Source organism: Nyctereutes procyonoides, unplaced genomic scaffold (assembly GCF_905146905.1).
Source record: "Nyctereutes procyonoides isolate TBG_1078 unplaced genomic scaffold, NYPRO_anot_genome, whole genome shotgun sequence".
Classification (NCBI taxonomy): Eukaryota; Metazoa; Chordata; class Mammalia; order Carnivora; family Canidae; genus Nyctereutes; species Nyctereutes procyonoides.
The window spans coordinates 7631252-7654978 of record NW_026575033.1 but is presented as its reverse complement, the minus strand read 5'-3'; the positions used below and the strand labels follow the sequence as shown (position 1 = coordinate 7654978).

Genomic DNA, 23727 nt, shown 5'->3' with positions numbered 1-23727 from the left:
ATTAGTATATATGGGCAGTTTGTTTCATGCTTTACAATAATACCAAGGTTTTGGAAAGTAGTGAGATTTCACATCATAGCCTTTGCCAGTAAGGGAAATCAGTCACAGATGTACTTTGCTGTTTAACCTATACATATGACGAGAGTCATTCATTCAGTGTCCTTTTGGATAATCCCAACCAAGTAGATTTCTTTGGAACTTGGGGGAAAAGAATTCTAATGTACTTACAACTAATAATAGAATGCATTTAATTCTATCATTTCAGAGCAGTGATTTACTGATATTTAAAGAAATCAAAGGTAATTCCCTATTTTTACAGATAAGCAGCAAAGATGAAGATTTTTTAGACCTTTCTGTTGACGTGGAACAAAACACATCGATCACTCACTGCTTAAGGTAATGGTAGAGTTACTTATTTTGAAATTTAATAAATATCTTTGGCTTAAAGTATTTTTAAATGGATACATGGTTTTCTGATACAATTTATTTTGAATTTTACACAGGGGTTTTAGCAACACAGAAACTCTGTGCAGTGAATACAAATATTACTGTGAAGAATGTCGCAGCAAACAGGAAGCACACAAACGGTAATTTAGTATTTTTAAATTTTTTTTAGTGATTCTCTGACAGTAGGTGTTGTAGATGGGCCTTTCTAGCTAAAAGTGATATATGAAAATTTACATTGAGTAAAAATTCTTAACTTTATCATTAAATAATTAAGACCCACTAAGTTATTACTGCTAGACAAACAATATTCAACTCTGCATGCTCAGGTGATTTTCTACACTTCATAAAAGTTGCTTAAGAATCATAAACCAATATAGTTAAAATACTTAACTTTGAAGCTTGCCTGCTTATGTAAACTTTTTTCTTGGTAAGGTGAGATAAGGGGAAAAATACTTTCCTCACCCCCTACCCTAGCTTCTGCTGTTCCTACAAAGGATCTTGTATCTTCTCTTCTTTGGTATCACAGAATGGAATCATCATCATTGTTCTTGTTATTTTACTTTTTGTTTTGAAACAATCTCAAGATCAAAGAAAAATTGTATGTATAGTACCAAGAATGCTTTTTTACCAGAAGCATTTGAAAGTACGGTCCTGATATGATGTCCTGTGATCCTGGACAGTTGAGTGGCTATTTCCTACCAACAAGCTATTTCCTCTTGCCATATTCACCCACATGGGGAAAGTAACATCAATATGTTACTGTTCTTGTAGTGCTTATTTATTAGCATAGATGCCCCAGTAATGTCTTTTATAGAAAAAATGTATTCAGTCCAGAAACACTCATTACATTTAGTTTTCATGTCTCTTTAGTGTTTTTACATTTGAAACAGTCTTTTCTTGACTTTAAAAATCTGTACATCCTGTTACCGGTGTTTTTATCCTTTGAACATTTGATTAAGGTGATGTCTCCCAGAGTTCTTCACTGTTAAGCTAGTTTGCCCATTTATAGAATTCATAAGTATTTTGTGTGGAGCTGTTTTGAGATTGTAAATATACCCATTCCTCATCAGACTTTTATATATATATATATATATATATATATATATATATATATATATATATATATATATATTTTATTTTGTAACTCTCAGCATGGAGTCAAGGATTTTTTTCTTCAGTGGGTTATGATCCATTTCCATTCTTATTTTCATGTGTGAATTATCCCAGTTTTGGCCAGTGGGAGCCCCTTCAAGCTGGCACCTGTGTCTTTTTGACATGCCCCATCATTCTCAAGTGCTTCTTTACTTTCTGGCACGAACAAGTCCAGGCTCATTTGGTACTTCCTTGCCCCCACTCTGGTACCAGCCATTTATCCAAGGAGGCCTGGTTTCTTTTAGGAGGAGAATGAGGTTTAGAAAGCAGGACTTTGGTATAGATGTACTCAATGATACTGAGATATCTATGTTCCTGAGCCCCCTTAGTGGACAGAGCTGGATGGTGTGTGTACATATATATGTACTATACATATGCTTACATCCATACCTGTTTATCTTGCCTACTGATCTATCTATATTGAAAAACCATGAAGTCAAAATTAAATCCACAGTTTCAGCCGACAGCATAGGTATCATTTCTAGTTTTCTTTTTTTTTTTTTTTAAGATTTTATTTATTTATTCATGAGAAAGAGAGAGAGAGAGGCAGAGACATAGGCAGAGGGAGAAGCAGGCTCCATGCAGGGAGTCTCATGTGGGACTCGATCCAGGGACTCCAGAATCACGCCCAGGGCCGAAGGCAGGCAGTAAACCACTGAGCCACCCAGGGATTCCTAGTTTTTTCCTTTTTAATGTTGGTAATTTCCTTCTACATTTCCTACATTTCCTTCTACATTTTCACACAGGTTTTAGAGTATTTCTGTAGGAGAAGTTGTTTGGAAAGACAGCAATAGAGAAAATTATCTATTTTCTACTAGGATCTAGTGTTAGCCTTTCTGGTAACTTCCGTTGAGATATTGGGCAAGCCATTTAATCTTTCTGGGTCTCACTTGGATTAGTTGACATCTAAGATCCCTACCAGCTGTAAAAGTCTCTAGTTTCTAGTCTCAGAATAACAGAATAAGATTGTGTTGGATATGCAGATTGTAGTTCTTATTAAACAAAAATCAGTTTGACTTTAAAAGTTTTTAGTTTGGGGGGCCCCTGAGTGGCTCATTCAGTTAAGTGTCCGACTCTTGATTTGGACTCAGGTCATGATCTTAGGGTCATGAGACCAGCCCTGCCTTGTGGAGCCCGCTTAGAATTCTTCTCTCCCTCTCCCTTCTCCCCTATCCCCCTCTCCTGTTCTGGCATGCTCTCTCTCTATTTAGGATGGAGGGATGGATGGATGGTTTTGGTCTGAAGGACAGAAGCCACATGATCATCTCAGTGGATAGAGAAAAAAACATTTGACAAAATTCAGCACCTGTCCATGATAAAAAACACTCAACAAACTAGGACTAGAAGGAACATACCTTAACATAAAGAGGGCCATCTGTGACAAGCCCATAGCTAACATTATCCCCAGTGGTGAAAAACTGAAGAGCTTTTTTTCCCTCAGGATCAGAAACAAGACAAGGATGTACCTAGTGTTGCCACTTTTATTCAGCATAGTATTGGAAGTCCTGAGCAGAGCAGTTAGGCAAGAACAAGAAATAAAAGGCATCCAGATGAGAAAGGAAGAAGTCAGATTATCTCTGTTCACAGATGATACAGTCTTATATACAGAAAACCTTATATACAGATTAAACAACAGCAACAAAAAATTATAATAAGTTCAGCAGAGGTGCAGATACAGTGGACATGTGAAGGTCTGTTGCATTTCTGTACACTAACAGTGAACAATCTAAAAAAGAAAGTTAAACAAAGTAATCCCACTTACAATAGCACCAAAAAAGAATAAAATACTTAGAAGTTGATTTAATCCAGGAGGCTAAAGACTTGTACACAGAAAACTATAAAATATTGCTGAAAGAAATTTAAAAAGATACATACAAATAATGGAAAAGGGATCCTATGTTTATGGATTGGAAGACTTAATATTGTTAAAATGGTCATACTTCCCAAAGCAGACCATAGATTCAGTTTAATCTGTACCAAAATCTCAATGGCATTTTTTGATGAAATAGGGGAAAAAACATCCAAATTCACATGGGAAATCTTAGAAAGGATTTTTAAAGCCAAAACAATACCGAAAGAAAAACAAAGCTGGAGGCCTCCTACTTTCTAACTTGAAAACATATTACAGAGCTACGGTAGTTAAAACAGTGTGGTACTATGGATAAAGACAAACATGTAGACCAATGGAACAGAATAGAGAACCCAGAAATAAACCTTCACTTACATGGTCAGATGATCTACAAGTATGCCAAGGCTACATGACAGGGAAAAGTATAGTTTCTTCAACAAATGTTTTGGAAACACTGATATCCATATGCAAAAGAATGAAATTGGACTCTTACACCATACACAAAACTTAATTCAAAATGGATTAAAGATCTAAACATAAGACCTGAACTATAAAACTCCTAGAAAAAAAACATGGGGGAAAATCTTCCTGCCATTGAATTCGACAGTCATTTTTAAAATATGACACCAAAAGCACAAGCAACAAAGGCAAAAATAGACAGATGGGACTATATCAAACTTAAAAATTTATGCATGACAAAAAAAAATTAACAGTGAAAAGGCATGAATGGGAGAAAATATTTGAGAACCAATATGTGATGAGATTAATATCCAAAATATATAAAGAACTCTTACAACTCAACACCATAAACCAACCACCCAATTTAAAAATGGGCAAAAAACTCGAATAAACATTTCTCCAAAGAAGATAAATGGCCGACAAGCATATGAAAAGATACTTAATGCCACTAATCATCAGGGAACTGCCAGTTAGAATTACAGTGAGGTATCACGTCACACTATTAGGATGACCACGTCAGAAAAAGAGAAAATAATGTGTTGGTAAAGATGTGGAGAAATTGGAACCTTGTACCCTGTTGGTGGGAATGTAAAGTGGTGTAGCTGCTTTGGAAAACAGTATGGAGGTTCCTCAAAATATTAAAAACAATTTAACACATGACCCAGCATTCCTACTTCTACATATATATCCAAAAGAATTAGAAATAGAGTATTAAAGAGATTATATGCAGTCCTGTGTTTATTGCTACATTGTTTACAATAACCAAGAGGTGGAAACAACTTAAATGTCCATCAACAGATGAAAGGATAAAATGTAGGATGAACATCTAGTGGGGTATTATTCAGCATTAAAGGAGAAGGAAAGCTTGTCATACTGCAACATGGATGAGTCTTGAGCATATTATGATAAGTGAAATAAGCTAATCACAAAAAGGCAAATTCTGTGTGATTCCAGTTACATGGGGAATCTTTAGTGACATTTTTAGTAACCAAGTGAAATGATGGTTGCCAGGATCTAAGGGGAAGGGGAAAAGGGGAGTTGTTCAGTGGGTGTAGAGTTTCATTTTGCAAGATGAAAAATTTCTAGAGATCTGTTGTGCAACAGTGTGCTTTGTCAGGAACACTACTATAGTATACATCTAGAAAGGGTTAAGATGGTAAAGTTTATGTTATGTGTGTTTTAACCACAGAAAAATGCATATGGTTTGGTCTTCATTCAGAATATATCTGTTTGTATTAAGGTAAAGACAATGTTGTCTTCAAAACCAAAGGTTTCAGTCTTGGAATACCAAAGAACGATTTCTGGAAATGTTACCATAAAATAAATATTCCATGATCAATTGAATTTGCTGTATAATAAAGTTTCCTCTTCATTATTTATTCATGCTTCATATTATAGACTGAGGAGACCCTCAGAATAGATAAATAATAGATAAATAGATAATAGATAAATAAATTTATCTTTTTATCTAGCTTTATACAGAATTTACCTGCACATAGACTAGACTCCTTTTTATATAGCACACCTGTTGAACTATATATAGCACAGTGCAGGAAAAATACCAGCTTGGTAAATGTAGGTGAAACAACCATAAGCTGTTAGCCAATGGGTGGATAAAGCATATGGATAAAAGCAAAGTGATGTCCCTGGGGAACTGAAATGAGAGGATTTGATGGCTTTGTTTCAGGTGGTGTTTTCCTGTCATCTGGGCATCTGGGATTGGTGCTGGAGTGGTGCTCCTCTGTCCCTCCTCTCTGCCTTAGATGGGGATCTGATCATGAGTGGCTGGACTGGGAGTTGAGCCAACCTGACTGATTTTCTGCTACACATCCTTCCTCTCTTCACTCCTTGCTCCCTTGATGCCATCTTTAGCTTAACCCACTTCCAGGCCCAGTGCTGTCTATATGAGGCATTGGGGAAGACTTGTGCAGTGCCCAGGCCACTCAGCATCAAGTTATGGTGGCCACTGTCTCTGCTGCCCTGATGTAGTAATTGAGATTCTTATTTCTGAGGGCAAGTTCTTCCCATTTGCTCCATTTTCATAACTAGATCCATATCGTACTCTTCCATGTGCAGGTCCTACTCATGGTTAGTGTCATGTCAACAGTGAGTATTTTGTCGCCACATTGTAGTCAACATCCCCAGCCACCCCTGGCACACATACCCTGCCTCAGTCCTTTGAGACTGCTGGAACACAACACTGTAGACTGGGTGGATTATAAACAGCAGAAATGTATTAGGATTCTGGAGGCTAGCAGTCCAAAATCTTCAGGAGAAATATGCTATGCTAATATTTTAAGATGCTTCTTACATATTTATTATTACTTTGCTAATTCTGGAGGCTAGCAATCCAAAATCTTCAGGTGGGGAAATATACTATGCAATATTTTAAGATGCTTGTTACATATTTATTATTACTTTGCTAAAATACAAAGGAATCTTCCCATTTTTACAGTTATTTGTCTTTAGAAAAAAACATGAGGAAAAAAATCATCATTCTATTTAGTAGAACTGTTATATCATCACCAGGTGAGGTTTGTATGTTGGAAAATGGGCATCAATAGACTTGCTTGACTCAGGGATGCCATAAACCTTCAACTTGTAAAAAACAGGCAGTAATCTGTGAAGTGCAATAAAGCAAAGCACAATAAATCTTATACAAACTCCTTCATACAAGAGGGAATGATCACCAATGCATTTTTAAGACCAGCATAAACCTGATACCAAAACCTGACAAAGGTATTACAAGAAAATTACAGACCAGTAGTACCCCTCTTGTGATATTTCAAAGATGTGAAAATCAACACATTAGCAAACTGAATCCAGCTACATATCTCTTGCTGTTTGGGGGTACCACAAACAGTGCCCATATATGATGATGAGCTTCCTTGATAAATGTGTGATTTGACTGCTCCATCCACCGGCCATCCTTCACATCTTTTCCTTTCCTCTGGCCTCTGTTCTCCAAGACACAACAATATGGAAATTAGACCAGTTGGTAACCCTACAGTGGCCTCCAAGTGCTGAAGTGAAAGGAAAAGTCACATCTCTTACATTTGAATCAAAAGCTAGAAATGATTAAGCTTAGAAAGACTTGTTGAAAGCTGAGACAGAGTAAAAGCTGGGTCTTTTGTGCCAAACGTCAGCCAAGTTGTGAGTGCAAAGGCAAAAGTTCTTGAAGGGCATTATAAGTGCTATTCCAGTGAACACATGAATGATAGATAAGAAGGCGAAATAGTTTTATTTGCTGATACAGAGAAAGTTCGAGTGGTCTGAACAGAAGAGGAAACCAGCCATAGTGTTCCTTTAAGCCAATGCCCAATCTAGAGTAAGGCCTTAACTCTGTCATTCTATGAAGGCTGAGAGAAGTGAGGATGCTGTAGAAGAAAAGTTTGAAGCTGGCAGAGGTTGGTTCCTGAGGTTTAAGGAAAGAAACCAGCTCCAGAACAAAGTACAGGGTGAAGCAGCAAATGCTGGTATAGAAGCTGCAGTGAGGTACCCAAAAGGTCTAGCTAAGGTGATTCATGAAGGCAGCTACACTAAACAATAGATTTTCAATGTAGACAAAACAGCCTTCTGTTGGAAGATGATGCCATCAAGACTTTCATAGCTAGAGAAGTCTTCAAAGGACAGGCTGACTCTCGTTAGGAGCTAATGCAGCTGATGACTTCAGTTGAAGCCAGTGTACATTGAGCATTCTGAAAATCCTAGGGCCCTTAAGAATGATGCAAAATCTGTACTCTATGAGTGGGACCACAAGCCTGGATGACAGCACATCTGTTTACAACATGGTTTGCTGAATATTTGAAGCCCACCCCTGCTTCAAATATTCAAATAAAGACCTGCTGCTCAGGAAAAAAAAAAGATTCAAATATTGTTTCTTCATTGATAATGCACCTGGTCACCCAAGAGCTCTGATGAAGATGAACAACAAGATGAATGTTTTCCTGCCTGTGACACAGCATCTATTCCACAGCCTAGGAATCAAGGAGTTATTTTGATTTTCAAGTCTTTCAAGAAATATATTTCATAAGTCTAGCTGCCATAGAAAGTGATCCCTCTGATGGATCTGGGCAGTCAATGGAAAACTTTCTGGAAATGGAATGCCATTAAGAAAAATGGGAAGAGGTCAAAATAACATTCTGTTTGGAGTTTGGAAGAAGTTGGTTCCCACCCTCACAGAGGACTTGGAGGGGAGGTGTTCAGGACGTCAGTGGAGGCAGTAACTACATGTGCTAGATACAGCAAGAAAACTGGAATTAGAAGTGGGGCCTGAAGATGGGACCACATTGCTGCCATCTCATGATCAAACTCAAACGGATGAGGAGCTGCGGCTTATGGATGAACAAAGAGTGGTTTCTTGAAATGGAATCTACTCTTGGTGAGGATGCTGTGAAGATTGTTGCAGTGACAACAAAGGATTTAGGATATTACATCAACCTAGCTGATAAAACAGCAGCAGGGTTTGAAAGATGGACTCTCAGGTTGAAAGAAGTTCTGTGGGTGAAATGCTCTTGAACAGCATCCCATGCTACAAAGAAATTGTTCATGAAAGGAAGAGAGGGTCAAGATGGCAAGCTTGATTGTTGTCTTTTAAGAAATTGCTGCAGCCACCCCAGCCTTTAGCAGCCACCACCCTGATGAGTCAACAGTCATCAACAGTGAGCCAAGATCCTCTTCTTCAGCAAAAAGATTATGACTTGTTAAAGGATTAGATGGTGGTTTACTTTTTCTTTAGCAATGAGATAGTTTTAAATTAAGGTATCTGCATTGTTTTTCTAGACATAATGCTTTTGCACATTTATTAGTTACAGTATAGCGTAAATCTAACTTTTGTATGTCCTGGAAAACCAAAAATTTCATTTCACTGGCCTTATTGTGATATTTACTGTAGTGGTCTGGAACTGAACCCACAATATCTTTGATATGCCTATATCTAGGATTTTCCCAGTTTTTCACAATATAAAATAACTCTAGATGTGATTTTTTTTCCAGAAATCTTGCATTTGAGATGATATATTTCAGTTCTGAAAGTGGAATTACTGAGGCAAAGGCCATAAAGAATCCTTACTGCTAGATTTCTTTATAGGAATGATTATCTGCTTATGCTTATTCTTGCTAATGTTTTTCAAAGGCCAGGGTAGAATAGTAAATGTTTCTGGGAAAATAAGCTGCCCACCACATTTAAGATTTATGGGATGCAGACTTAGTGTAGTGCTATAGAATGGTTCTTGTTTTCACTTCATTAGAGGCAATGGCTTAGTAAATTTCATCTTTTAATTATGAAAAGTGTTTTGCTTCATTGAACACATAGAGAATTCGGTTCCACAACATTTGTCAAGTATCTGTCATGTGCCAGGCATGTTGCTTGATAGAGAAATAAAGTGAAAAAAAAAAAAAGTTTCTACCTGCCAAGATCTCAGATCCTAGAAGAGAAAGACTCATAATCTAAATATTTTATAGTGTCATAAACTGTGTATACACACACACACACACACAGTGATTCTGTGAAGTGCTGATGGGGGAGTTATTTATGCCAGGGGTTACAACATTTGAGCTTAACCTTCAGAAGAATAAACTCTTTAGGAAAGTAGGAGCAGAGAAGTTATGTCAGGGAGAAATGGCATTTAAGGGTACAATAAAGATTATTTAGAATGTGGAGGATAACCAGTTGTTTTATAGTTAAAGACTTATCTCCTAAATTTGCAGATTATTTAACTCTTTCTAGAATACATGTAGTCATTATTCTGAATATGGAGTTCTTTCTTATCTCTGCCAAACACCGTTCGTGGAATGGTCTTTAATGCTTTTCTCGTTGTGCCCCATTCTCCAGCCATTATGAATTATATAGACTGATAGAACAAATGGCTTTCAGTCTCACATCCAAAGAAGTTAAGCAGCTGCAAGGAATTGGTTTTCCTCCACCCATCATTGGTTATCGTATGCAGTTAGCCTTATCCTTAGGGATCTGCATTTCAGAATAAGGATTTCTTAACAAAAAACTGATGCCAGTCTGTCTATTTTGAAGCCATATGGAGTGCAAAGTCAGATTATGTCGTTTGGTGGTGATGGGCAGAGTGGGTAGTCTTAAGATGTTTAGAATGTTGCTTTGCCAATAGAAAAATAATTGGTAGAACTATGCAAAAGTGGGCAGTGCTGGGCTATTAAAAGCGACCGTTAAAACTGTTTGTTACTGGAGTCATAAAGTTCGATAGTTCTTTTAAGGACGTGGTATGAATGCCTTTCATGAAATTTTGTTTCCATGTTTATTTGAATAGGATGAAAGTTAAAAAACTGCCCATGATTCTAGCTCTGCACCTGAAGAGGTTTAAATACATGGATCAACTTCATCGATACACAAAACTGTCTTACCGGGTAGTTTTTCCTTTAGAACTTCGTCTGTTTAACACCTCTGGCGATGCAACCAATCCTGACAGAATGTATGACCTTGTTGCCGTGGTGGTTCACTGTGGAAGGTAACTGCATCCATGGGATGAGCCTGCGAGGCTCCCTGGCCGTTGGGGCAGGTGTTCGGGATCGTCCCAGGTGCTTCCAGGGCGGACCTTCAGGGCCTCCTTATCCTTCAGGTCTTCAGTATCAGGGTAACTTGATTGCAAAATGGGGTGTTTCAGATACAGTGTACTTATTTCCTCCTTAAGCTTTTATATATTGAAACATTATTGCCCAAATTTTATTTTTATTGTTCTATAAATAGTACTATAAAGGAACTTAAAGACCTTTTTGTTATTCTTTTTCTTTTCTTTTTTTCTTCTTTCCCTCTTGTTGGTAAAAATGATGCTGCCTAAATAGATTTTGCGAAATAAATTATTTCTGAGATTAATTGTTCATGGTTATGAAAACATTTAAGATGGCTTTGGAAATCATCTTTAAAGACAAGTTTTTTTATTCTATCAGTCAGTATATTTATTTCCTGATAATTTAGTATGATATGTCATTCTGTGTATGTGGATTTATAAAATAGCTCAAAAAATTTTCAAAACTACAGGAGCATCACACAATTAAAATTTATATTTGGAACATGCAGTCTTCATTGGTTGTTTAGAACTTCCTGTAATAATTTTTTTTTAAAGATTTTATTCATGAGAGAGAGAGAGGGGCAGAGACAGGCAGAGGGAGAAGCAGGCTCCATGCAGGGAGCCCAACATGGGACTCGATCCCAGGTCTCCAGGATCACACCCTGGGCTGAAGGTGGCGCTAAACCGCTGATCCACCCAGGCTGCCCTCCTGTAATAATTTTCAAAGAGACACTCATTCTTTTCCCCATGGCTTGGGGAAGCTTGTACCAACAGCATGTTACAGCCAATGAAAAAAAAAGTCCCTGACCTTCTCACCTTGAGCTGTCCCTCCCAGCTTTCTGTTCAGAACCTGTAAGGACACAGGAGGGTGGTCACCTTGCTGTAATTCCACTGTCCCTGTCAGGCCTACCTCCCAGTCTCCCATCCTCAGCAGTAATCTTCCTTTTCTATGTTTGGAACATTCTCTTTCTAAAGGAAGGGTAGAGACATCTGAATGGAGGAAACAGCCTTGGTGCAGTGATTGAACCCAGAGGTTTTAGAGTCCAAGAAACCTGGCTTTCAGTTCTGATCCTGCCATTTATGGCTGGTATGACTTCATACAGAATTCCCTGAGTGCCGGCTTTCACTTGTTTAAAAAGGAAACAATATTAATTAACACCTTGCTGTGGTGTAGGTTTAAAGGGGGAATGCACATCACTTAGTTGCTGCTACGTTTGCATAACAATAACAACATCATCATGTTGCCCTTTCAGGTCCTCCCTTACTGTTCTTTAGCCTGTTCAAATTCGGGAACAGTGAGTAGTTTCAGTCTGCTTAGATTATGATAGAGTTTTGGAATTGCTCTACTCACGAGGCCACGAACTCTGAGATTCCTGATCACAACCAGAGCCCCCTGCCGCACTCCTTCTTCTCTCACTGTTATTCCCCCTGCCTTTTCCCCTTCCCTAGCCCTTTAAACCTCTCTGGAGGATGTCCTGGGTGCTCTTCTGTCCAGCCCGGCTCCATTTTGTGCCAAGCCTCTGTGTTCACAGAACTGCTGGCTGCGCACTGCTAGCCATTACTTACTGCTTTGGGACTCTATTATATTTATCATTCTGTAGGTTTTTTTCCGTTATGAGAACAGACACTTCTTAAGACAGGAATAATTTGTCCATTAACAAAAGATAAATAACATTTTCAGAATCTTTCTTATTTTTTATTTATAAGATTTATTCATAGTTATATTTCATTTGCAAGGATAAAGGGTGTGCTTTGGCCACATCCTTCAACTCTGGAGGATGCTCATCATTAATAAGTCTGTGCCAGTCCAGCTTACACGTTCTCTCTCCTTAATGTCTAGGGTATAGTAGATTTCTAGCAGGTGCTTGCAGAATCATTAAGTATGATCCTTGCAGCCCATCTCAGGTCCCCTTGACTCCTCAGCCCTCTCCCTCCCACCTCCTCTCTTGCTGGATGAGATATGTCGGTTGCACGACCCTTGCAGCTCTACTCTTACATCCTATTTGGCCCTGTATTGTGTTTTTGGAGGGTTCTCTGCTGTAGTCACAGTGTTTTCAGGGCCGGGCATTGTTGGTGTCTTTCTAATCCCCACAGCAACCAATACAGGAGGCATTCATATGTACTGAACCGAGCGTGTTTTCTGTTCAGGATGCAAATCCCTAATTCACAGCTTTCTTAGGTATAAATTTATTAGCTTCAGCCCTCACTCATCTTATTATAGTTTCTGTAATTAACTTTTGTCTGTTGCTCAAACTACCTCTTTTCCAAAGGAGAATGCTTCCTACCCTTTGCAGTCTCATACCTACCAGCCCTCAGCCCACTTGTCTCCCTCTCCCTCAGGTGCCGTTCCTCAGCCTTTCTGGGATTTTTCTTCATGTTCACCACCTTACAAATTAAAAAAAAAAAAAATTCTTAGAGGAACCCTATAGAAATAGGGAAAATATACATACATATTTATAACTTATTTTTTTAAGATTTGTTTTAGCATTAAAAGCCTCAAAGCATTAAAAGAAAGTTTTGAGGCATTTTCCTCTATACTCTTGTTTTTGTCATTTTGTCACCTAAGGTACTCGTCTCCCCTAGCAGGATCAGAGGAGCCTAGACAGACACAGGATGCTGCTTATTCTATTATCTGATGTTGCTACTTTTAAGATAATATTCACCATAAACCACAATTTGTATCAAAAATTACCTCAAATGCTATAATAATTACAACAGAAATATAACTTAATAAAGAATTATATAGAAGCTTTTATAATAAGTCATACCTAAACTGGGAGAGATTAAAATCTTTGCTATGTCCTTTATAAAGCAAAGTATTTTTTAGAAATAATCCCACTTGCATTTTTATGCATTTCTAGATTTCTTTATTGCAGAATTGTTTAAAATGAGATGCAGAGACAAATAATGTTGCTAAGATCGAGGTACTTAAAAATAGCACTGATAATCCTTATACAATGTCATTTATTTTTAAAGAAGTTTATGAAGGTCAAGCTTGATTTTAGAACTATAGATTTGATATCTGCTTTTTTAGGCATGGCATGTTCTTTCCTCAAGAGAAAAACTATGGCCAAGGGAATAAGACAGAAAAAAAAATTCTACATGCGTTGTTCTATAGTTTAGCTCGGGGGGCTGTGGCCCCCTGTCATTCCCTCAAAATGCTAAAAAATAGATATATTTAAATTTTTCATAGAAACAAATTTGAAAACTATTTTAAAAATAATTATTACAGGGATCCCTGGGTGGCACAGCGGTTTGGCGCTTGCCTTTGGCCCAGGGCGCGATCCTGGAGACCCGGGATCGAGTCCCATGTCGGACTCCCGGTGCATGGAGCCTGCTTCTCCCTCTGCCTGTATCTCTGCCTCTCTCTCTCTCTGTATGACTATCATAAATAAATAAAAAAATAATAATAATTAAAAATAATTTTTACAGATACAACAAATAATTCGAATAGCATAGCTTTATATAAATAGAATGCTAGTTATATCTCAAAGTAGAGTAATAATTACTTGATTTTAAAATTGAATGCCAGTTCACATCAATGTAGCTTGATGTTTTGGGGAAGAATAGATAAAGGAGTATTTTTTGTCAGTTTCAGTTATTATCCTACTTTATAGAACATGAAGTTGAGGGCATAGAAGAATGGTATTAATAAACATTGTATAAAATTAACTTCTCTTTCTCTTTGTTTTAGTGGTCCCAATCGAGGTCATTATATTGCAATAGTTAAAAGTCATGAGTTTTGGTTGTTGTTTGATGACGACATTGTAGAAGTAAGTAGTTCCTGAATTTCTTATCTTTCTTCAAAGTTATGTGTGTATTTTACTATTCTTTCTCCAAGCTTCTCATTCATATGATAGGTGACGAGTATGGGACAAATGTCGAGGTCTTCAGATTGCAGTCAGATTCCTACTTCTTACTCCCCAATGACCAATCCTCATGCTTGAATGGTCAGGTGACCTTAAAAATGCTTAGAATAAAACAAAAGCCCTCAACAAGAGAGCTAGTTTAAAACAATCTTTCATTGTTTAAACAAAAATTATTGAGCCATAATATACAGAAAGTACACAAATCTTAAGCAACACTTGAATTTTTTGTATGTGAATGCATGCTTACTCCTGTGTACCTGCACGAACACACCCACACAAACACACACACACATAGTAATCTCTCTCCAGATGAAGACTGAGTACATTTTCAACACTCTTTATTGAGCCCCCCCCCCCCATCCTCTTCCTGGTCAATTCTCATGGCTTTCCTCCCCTCTATCCACCATTCCCTGAACCCAGTATTTTGTTTTTGATCATTATGATTAATTTTACCTCTGTTTGAATATAAACAGACTTCTCCAGTATGACTTCTTTTGTATCTAGCTGTCCATTTTGGTTGCCTTGTAAGGATATAACAAGGTAGAAATGTGCCTTTTTGTCCTTTGCTATTACCGATAAAACTGCCTCGATCACTCAGATCTAAGTCTTTTGTTGGACACACACACACTCATTTTTATTGGGTGTACGTTAGGTAGGACCATACAAAATTGCCATTTAGCCATTTTTGTAGGTCACAAATGGTTGGGAATTGATGGTTTCATATAGTTCAGGTAATTCTATTACTGAGGAATAGAATTGTTAGATCAAAGGGTAGCTGTATGTTCAGCTTTAAAAGATAATGCTAAACATTTCCCCAGAGTCTCTGTCCCATTCTCCGTTTCTGCCAGCAGTATACGAGAGCCCTGTTTGCTTCAACATTGGTGAGAATGTGTACGGGTATGATCAGTCTTTTTAATTTAAGCCTTTCTTATTGTGCAGAGCTGTTTTATAAACAAATGAAGGGTCGCAGAAGGGGAGATGGATAAGGGGATTGGGTAATTGGGTGATGGGCACTAAGGAGGGCACATGATGAGATGAGCACTAGGTGTTATACTGTATGTTGGCAAATTAAATATGTGTGTGTGTGTATAATTACCAAGAAAAAAAATAAACAAGGAAAAAGCACAATTCTAAGAAATGTGGAAGATTTTACTGAACTAAAGCAGTTCCAGGAGCTCATTTCTGTACTAACGTTTCCGTTTTACCTCACAGAAAATAGATGCACAAGCTATTGAAGAATTCTACGGGTTGACATCAGATATCTCAAAGAACTCTGAGTCTGGTTACATCCTTTTCTATCAGTCTCGGGACTGAGAGGGACCGTGATGAAGAGATACTTTCTGCCTCATTTCTTCTCTGGTTATTTTGGAAAGGATCAAGCACTGATTTTTCAAGAAAAGAGAAATGCAGGAAGCTCAGGGGGCAGTAGCACACTTTGCACACAATAAAGCAAAGACTGTGGATTAACACGCTCTTCCTATCATGGTAGTTGATTTATTTGCTCAGGTATCATGCTGTCTGCAGTTCCACACAACAAGGAAGTGAGATCAGAGATAGCAGCTCCTCTTGTAAAACAGCCTTCCAGTAATTGACATGCATTTCTCTTTGTTAATTGCACCAATAACGATTTGAACTCCTTGGGGGTGCAGTAGAAAGACTAGGAATCTGTGCTAGGTTGTATTAATTACTTAAGGAGAGGATTGAACACGCTGTGTAACTTTGCCCGTGTTGCAGATACACAGAAGGAGTATTTGGTGGTCTTTTCAAGCGTAAACCAGAACTACATTTGGGCCCAACACTTGGAGTTGCCTTCCTGATGTAAAAATTAATAGATAACTAGAATCCAGTGTCAGGAAGACAAATATGTTTTGCTTCTCTGAAGAAGCTTATAATAATATACAGTATATGTATATGTAGGGAACAATTGGTCAGAAGTGGCTTTTTGTTTCCCCAAGGGGAAAGACTGGCTTTGTAATTATAATTTTTTTCTTATTTATTTTACTTAAAACTGGTAGAGTCTAAGTATTGTGTGAAGTGCCCACGATTCTGTCCGTAAATTTGAGCATATTTTTATTAGTTTTTGTCAAGTTTAACTAGTCCTTCTGTTTGTTTCTATTTTTAAGGTGAATTTTAAACTCTATTTTAAGTCATAGGATACCTTAAGAAAAATTGCAACAAGAGGAGGTAAATATTCTTTTTCAGGAGGAACTGATATCTCTGGCTAAACATTTGTCCTTTTTGTTATAGTTTATAAATCAATATTCAGCTTTAATTTCAGTACAATAAAAAGCTATCAAAAATTCCCTGTCACAGTTGGAACAATAAAAGAAGTTCTGGCTCAGTGGTGCACCAGTCTTTAGAATTCTTAAGTACTCTAACGTTTCAGGTTGAGGCCATGTTTGGAAATCTCGTGTCATAGCAGTTACGTTCTTTTCAAATGTCATTCTCTACCCTGGAAAGAAGTGATCTGTCAGAACCCTAGCAGCCTGTGTGGCTGCCACGAACCCGCCCAGGATCAAGTGTTGGTGACGCAGACCAGGAGCACACAGAGCAAGTCCTTTTCTCTCCCCCCACCCCTTCATCTTTACAGATCTTACTGGAAGAGTGTTCAGAAATTAAACCTGGCATTTGTTAAGACTTCCTTCTGTTGGGAGTTTTAAGAAGTAATATATGTGATGTAAAATGTACGTGAACCATTGCGGTTGACACTTTCCCACGCATCATCAGTAAGTTGTCAGACGGTGGCCCATTGTACCGTGTAGGAAATAGTTTGAATATACATATTCAGAAGAGTGATCAGGCCTTGGATGTCCTTTAAGTCCTTTTAGGCAGTAACTTTTTTTTAATTGCTGTAATTTTCTAAACTTATTTTACTAACACTGTTGAATATGAAAAAAAAAAAACGAAAAACTTTTTTGTCTGCTGCTATTTATTAACATTTATTATCTGTATCTTTTAGCTCAGGAAATGACTTCACCTATTCGTTCCATGAACTGATCTTTTAACAGGGTCACTTGGCTAATTGGGCTGTTGAAACAAGATGTGCTGGGAGAAAATTATGATGTATTTTGACAAGTTACTTTTTAAGATTAGAGTTGCTAAAGCCTTACGCTGGCTGGAGGGGGTTTATACAAATTATGGAGCCTGCCTGATGGCAACATTGCACAGAGAATCACGACGGAGAATGTGGGGAAGGTCACAGACGTGGAAGTGGATACATTTTTTATTTTGAGGGCTTAAACCAAATTGTCTTGGCACTCAAGGCTGTGTTTCCACAGCCTTTGGCACAGAGAAAGACGTAAAGTGAGGCTGAGTCCGTTTGTGCTTGAGCCAGGCCACAGCATGGATAAGAAAGATAGATGAAGTCATTTGCATAGAGGTCCCGCATTGGAATACGGTGCCATGTTTCTACATTTTGCATTTAAAAAAACACAGTAAAAGGCAAGGTTACATTTCATATTAAAGCAAGCTCTGGCATTTTTATTGAGTTCCTTGGTAGTCACACACTGTTCACATCCACACCGTGTTTGATAGTATGATTTGTCAGGGGAGGGACTGGGGTGATAGTTCTCAATTTCCTTTTTACTGTTCGTTCAACTGCATCTACATAAAATGTTTTGAAGCTTATCAGAAACTCAGTATACTTTAAAAACATAGGGTTAGGGTTGGGGGAAAAAAGTGCAGGTATTTAGTAAGAAAAGTGACCCTTCTAGAAAGCATTGTGAGGTTGTGTGTTGGTTGACTGTGATGGAAATGAAGGGCGGGGTTAAGTTGTAAATGGTGGCTGATTGCTCTCTAACTATGTACATGTTTGTTGGGATGGCTGTCCCATATTTTGTATATTGGAATAAAAATTTCTATAAATTATCGTAACTGAAAGTAAATATTCTAAATTAAGTCTCACTGCTAAGTCGTATGGTTTCTGTCTTGGAAACTTTACCTTTAGAAGATTACTTAAGACAGGGGCCATGAGACTTCAGGAGAAGGGGAGAAAGGAAATGTGTAATATATGGGTCTTGTTGCCTCTTAACCATCAGTATCGGGTTTTTTCTTTTTCCGTGATGGCAGTAGAAAGGCCTCACTTTCATAACATACTACTCTTGATATTTTCTTTAAGGATACTTTTCATTAAAGATTCTCTCATGAGGTATTTAACTGGGAGCTGGGAGGCTAAGGTGTTCCGGTCCTGGCTCTTCAGTGAATTTAACTGTGTGACCTTGGGCAAGTCACTTAACCTCTCTGTGCTTCAGTCTCCCTATCTTGTAAAATGGGAGTAATACCTACCTCACAGGGTTGTTGTGGGGATTAATTAGATATAATGTCTGTAAAGCATCTAAGGTTCTTGAAGAAGGCGCTATATAAATATAAAATAATATCTATTAAAGTTGGTTTATTTGTGCTTGTGGGTTTTTAAGTGTGTTTTTTTCCCTTTTGCCTCAAATGTCTTTGTGAATTAGAAGAAGAGTTGACCCATGAACAACACGGGTTTGAGCTGTGTGGGTCCACTTGTAAGCGGATTTTTTTATATATATATATAAATACAGTAAGTACTGTGAGCATATTTTCTCCTAGGATTTTCTTAACATTTTCTTTTCTGTAGTTTTATTGTAAGAACATCAGCTATAAAACATACACAAAATGTGTGTTAATGACCTGTTTACATTATCAGTAGGGCTTCTGGACAACAGGGGGCTATTCATATTTCCTTTTTGGGGGAGTCAGAAGTAAGATGAGGTTTCTTCCACTGCAAAGACATGGTGCCCCTCACCCCGGGGTTGTTAAAGTTCAACTGGATACACTTGGGGACCTGCCCTACTGCTCTTGCTGTGAACTATTTTCTGTTACCCAAAGAGATTTTCCCAGAACAGCATTCCGTGTGTGTAAAACAGCACATGGAATCATCGTGTACCTGGCATTTGTTTTTATGTGTTTTATAGTGTTGTCTTTCCAAAAATCCCAAGTTTAAAAATGTAAATTTAGGATCACAGAGGGGCAAATACAGTAAAAGGCAGTCTTTTTAGTGCTCCTCATCCCTTCCAGTGTAGTGATTGCTCTTGTAAAATCTAACTTTTGAGTATTCACCCTGTACTTGAAACTCTGCTCCACTGTTGAGTGAGTGACTCAGTTACTAACATTGCCTTTATTACATCATCTGCCTTCCTCACTCTCAGGAGACTGTCCTGGAAACACTTGTTTACTCCTCTCTCTGGAGTGGTCTTACAAAAAGCGCAGTAACAGGTGAACTAGACCGCCAGTGGGGACCTGAGACTGCAGTCTCTCAAACATCTGTATCACACACTTTATATTGAAATTTTAATAAGTGGAATTCTCAGTATTCAAGAGTGCTTTTCACAAACTGTTGCAAAGCCAAGACTGCCCCTCCCTTTCTTCAAGTTGCCTTATTCCCCAAGACCTGTTTGTGTTCTTTTGAAGCTTTTTTTTTAACTTTGTTCATTTATGTTTTCTATGATAATATACTACCTTCCTTTCTAGAGCTGCTAAAATCAGCCATCATTTGTTAGCTGATGGCATGATAAGGCCCTATACTTGGCATTTTACCTTTTCCTTCTTAATGCTCATCTTGACGATGACCTCTGAGTGCATTCATGATACCTCATTTTACAAAAGAAGAAACTAAAACTCCAGAGATTGAGTCATTTTCCCAGAGTCACTCAGCTGGAACGTAGCAGATGCAGGTTTCAAGTAGGTAGAACTTCATTGCCAAGCCCTTCACTGTGACTGTTACCAAGGTGTTTTCTTCTGTTGTGGAAAACACAGCATACAGTTTGCCATTTTAACCATTTTTAAGTGGGCCACTAAGTGACATTAAGCACACTGTCAGTGTTGCACAACTCTGAACACCATCCATTTCTAGGATTTTTCATCTCCCCAAATAGTAAATCCATACCCATTAAATAATAACTTCCTCTCCCCCTCAGCCCTAGTAACTTCTTTCCTGCTTTCTATGAATTTGATGGCCCTAGGTAGTTCATGTAAGTGGACTCCTACTGTATTTGTACTCTTGCATCTGGCTTACCACGCTTACATAATGTCTTCAAGCTTTGTTCTTGTTGGGGCAAGTGTCAGCATCTCTTTTGTTACGACTTGGTAATATTCCACATTTTTATCCATCTCTTGATGGGCATTTGGGTGGTTTCCACTTTTGAGCTCTTGTGAGTAATGCCACTACTAATGTGGATGCACAAATATCTGAGTCCCTGACTTCAGTTCTTTTAGGTATATACAGGAAATCGCTGGATCACGTGGTAATTGTTTTTTTAATTTTTTATTTTAAGATTTTATTTGAGAGAGCATGAGCAGGGGGAGCAGCAGAGGTTGTTAGAAGGAGAAGCAGGCTCCCGGCTGAGCAGGGAGCCCAATGCGGGGCTCTATCTCAGGACCCCAGGACAATGGCCTGAGCTGAAGGCAGATAATTAACCAACCTAGCCACCCAGGCGCCTCTGTTTTAACTTTTTAAGGAACTTTCCCTGCTGCTCTCTGCACCCCTTGACTTTCCCCAACAGTGATGCACCAACACTCCAGTTTCTGTTGTATCCCTGCTAACACTTATTTTTCCTGAGTGTTTTTGGTAGTGGCCACCCTAACTGGTGGGAGTTGATGTCACTGTGGTTTTGATTTGCATTTTCCCAATGATGAGTGGCTGTTAAGCATCATTTCATGTGCTTATTAGCCATTTGTATAACTTCTTTGGAGAAATGTCTATTCAAATTCTTTGTCTATTTTTTTAATTGGGTTATTTTAAAAATTGGGTTATTTGTAGGGGTTCTTTATAAGTTCTGAATATTTTCTCCCATTTCTTTTCACTCTTATGGATAGTATCCTTTGATGCACAGAAGTTTTTAATTTTGATGTAGTTCAACTTAGCGATTTTTTTCTTTTGTTGCCTATGCCTTGGCGTCCTAAGAAATCACTACTACTATATCCAATGTCAGGACATTTTTTCTCTGTTTTCTAGTAAAAGTTTCAGGGTCTTTTAGTTCTTATGTTTAGGTCTTTGATCTATTTTGAGTTAATTTTTAAATATGTTGTTAGGTAAGGGTCCAACTGCATTGTCTTGCATGTGGAGATCCAGTTTTCCCAGCACCATTTCTTGAAAAGACTGTTCTTTCTGCCATTGAATGATCTTGGCACTTTGGTCAAAAATCCATTGGCCATATATGTGAGGGTTTGTCTCTGGGCTCCGTTTTATTCTACTGGTCAGTATGTCTGTTCTTACGCCACTCGCTACTGTTTTTATTATCATAGCAAGTTTTGAAATCAAGAGACATGAGGCTTCCAACTTTGTTCTTTTTCAAGACTGTTTTGGCTGTTCAGGGTCCTAGAAATTTTATATGAATTTTCAGATTTTTAAAAAAATTTATGTAAAAGTTGCTGCTGAGATTTTGATAGGGATTGCATTGAATCTGTCTTCCACGAACACACAATGCCGTTTGTGTTGTCTTTAATTTCTTTCAGCGACATTCGTAGTTTTTTGTTTTTTCTTTTATAGTTTTCAATGTAACAATCCTTTACCTTCTTGGTTAAGTTTATTCCTAAGTATCTTACTGTTCTGATGGTACTGTAAATGGATTTGTTCTCTTAACTTTCCTCTTTGGATTGTTCATTGTTAGTGTGTAAAAATGCAACTGATTTTTGTATATTGATTTTATATCGTGCAAGTTTGCTGAATTTGTTTATTCTAACTGTTTTGGGGTAAATCTTGATTTTCTACTTATAAGATCATGTCATGGGATCCCTGGGTGGCGCAGCGGTTTAGCACCTGCCTTTGGCCCAGGGCGCAATCCTGGAGACCCGGGATCGAATCCCACGTCAGGCTCCCTGTGCATGGAGCCTGTTTCTCCCTCTGCCTGTGTCTCTGCCTCTCTCTCTCTCTCTCTCTCTCTCTCTCTCTCTCATAATTAAATAAAAATTAAAAGAAAATTTAAAAAATAAAAAAAATAAGATGTCATCTGCAAACAGATAATTATACTTCATCTTTTTCAAATTTGCATGCCTTTTACTTCTGTTTGTTGCCTTATTCCTCTAGCCACAACTTTCACTACTGCATTGAATTAAAGTGCTGAACACAGGCATCCTTGCCTTGTTTCTCATGTTTGAGAAGCAGCGTTCAACCTTCCACCACTGAGTGTGATGTTAGCTGTGCGTTTTTTATATATGGCCTCCACATTGAGGAAGTTTCATCTCTAGTTTGAGTGTTTGTGTCAAGAAATGGGTATTGAATTTTGTGAAATGCTTTTTCTGTGTCATTGAGATGATCTTTTGCGGGTTTTTTTGTTTTGTTTTGTTAATGCGTTATAGTGATTTTCATATGTCGAACAACTCTTGCGTTTTGGGAGTAAATCCCATCTGGTTTTGTTAGTACAGTCTCTTTAATATGCTGCTGAATTTAATTTGTCAGTACTTTGTACATGATTTTTGCATGAGTATTTAATAAGGAGTACTGGTCTATAATTTTTTAAATTGTCTTTGACTTGGCTATCAAGGTAATGCTGGACTCACAGAATTAAGTTTGGAAGTATTCCCTGCTTTTCAGCTTTTTGGAAGAGTAGGAGAGCATCAAAAGATTTTTACAAATAACCAATACTTCCATGCTCACTGTAGGTCACTATTAAGAAAGTTGAAGGTATAGTCTTTGCCCTTGAGGAATCTACCACCTAAGAAGGAGTCCAAGGAAACAGCTTGCTAGGAAAGTCAACTGAATGCTTGAACTTCTACACAGCTGTACAAAACAGGTGGAGAAAAATGGAATAGAAAGGTATCATTGCTGGGCAGCCCGGTGGCTCAGTGGTTTAGTGCCACCTTCAGCCCAGGGTGTGATCCTAGATACCCGGGATCAAGTCCCATGTCGGGCTCTCTGCATGGAGCCTGCTTCTCCCTCTGCCTGTGTCTCTGCCTCTCTCTCTCTCTCTCTTTCTCTCTCTCTCATCTCTCATATATAAATAAATAAAATCTTAAAAAAAAAAAGTATCATTGCTTTCACAGAGATGCAGTCAGATTGCTAGACCCACAGAGAAATCTGGAAGTCAAAAACCGTCAAAGGGCTTAGAGATACTAAGTATAATGAGAATTTAAGAATATTAACTCATAATACTCTTCAGTAATAGAATTTCTAAGCCTGCTTCAAATACTGTTTTCCCCCCTTGTTCCTTTAAGCCAAGGCTCTAACTTACTCTCAGGAATTCACCCTGGTGCTCACTATGGACCTGATTTCTGAGGAAACCAGCTTTATGCTATTCTGCATCGTATGTTGCTTACTATAGTTCACCTTAATAATTGGTTCCTTTCTTGAATTTCCTCACCTGTTGTCAATGATCTGACCTATAATTAAATCCTGACAGTAAACTTACTAATTAAAACTTCCTGCCTCCCAATTGTTTTCAAATAAGCAAAATTC

General features: G+C 38.0%; 1 protein-coding gene across 4 annotated transcripts in view; it reads left to right on the top strand.

The window, feature by feature from the left end:
- Nucleotides 1–23727, top strand: part of USP12 (ubiquitin specific peptidase 12) — a 108862-nt gene that overhangs the window by 69807 nt on the left and 15328 nt on the right. For 2 of the 4 annotated variants that reach the window (XM_055317486.1, XM_055317487.1), the window contains 5 exons: nucleotides 320–396; nucleotides 504–587; nucleotides 10186–10383; nucleotides 14138–14216; nucleotides 15525–18711. In XM_055317486.1, coding sequence (XP_055173461.1) covers nucleotides 320–396; nucleotides 504–587; nucleotides 10186–10383; nucleotides 14138–14216; nucleotides 15525–15626 — 540 coding nt within the window. In that variant the 3' untranslated portion in view covers nucleotides 15627–18711. Of the gene's footprint in view, nucleotides 1–319; nucleotides 397–503; nucleotides 588–10185; nucleotides 10384–14137; nucleotides 14217–15524; nucleotides 18712–23727 lie in introns of those variants that run through there. The other 2 variants (XR_008663394.1, XM_055317485.1) reach the window with 1 other exon arrangement.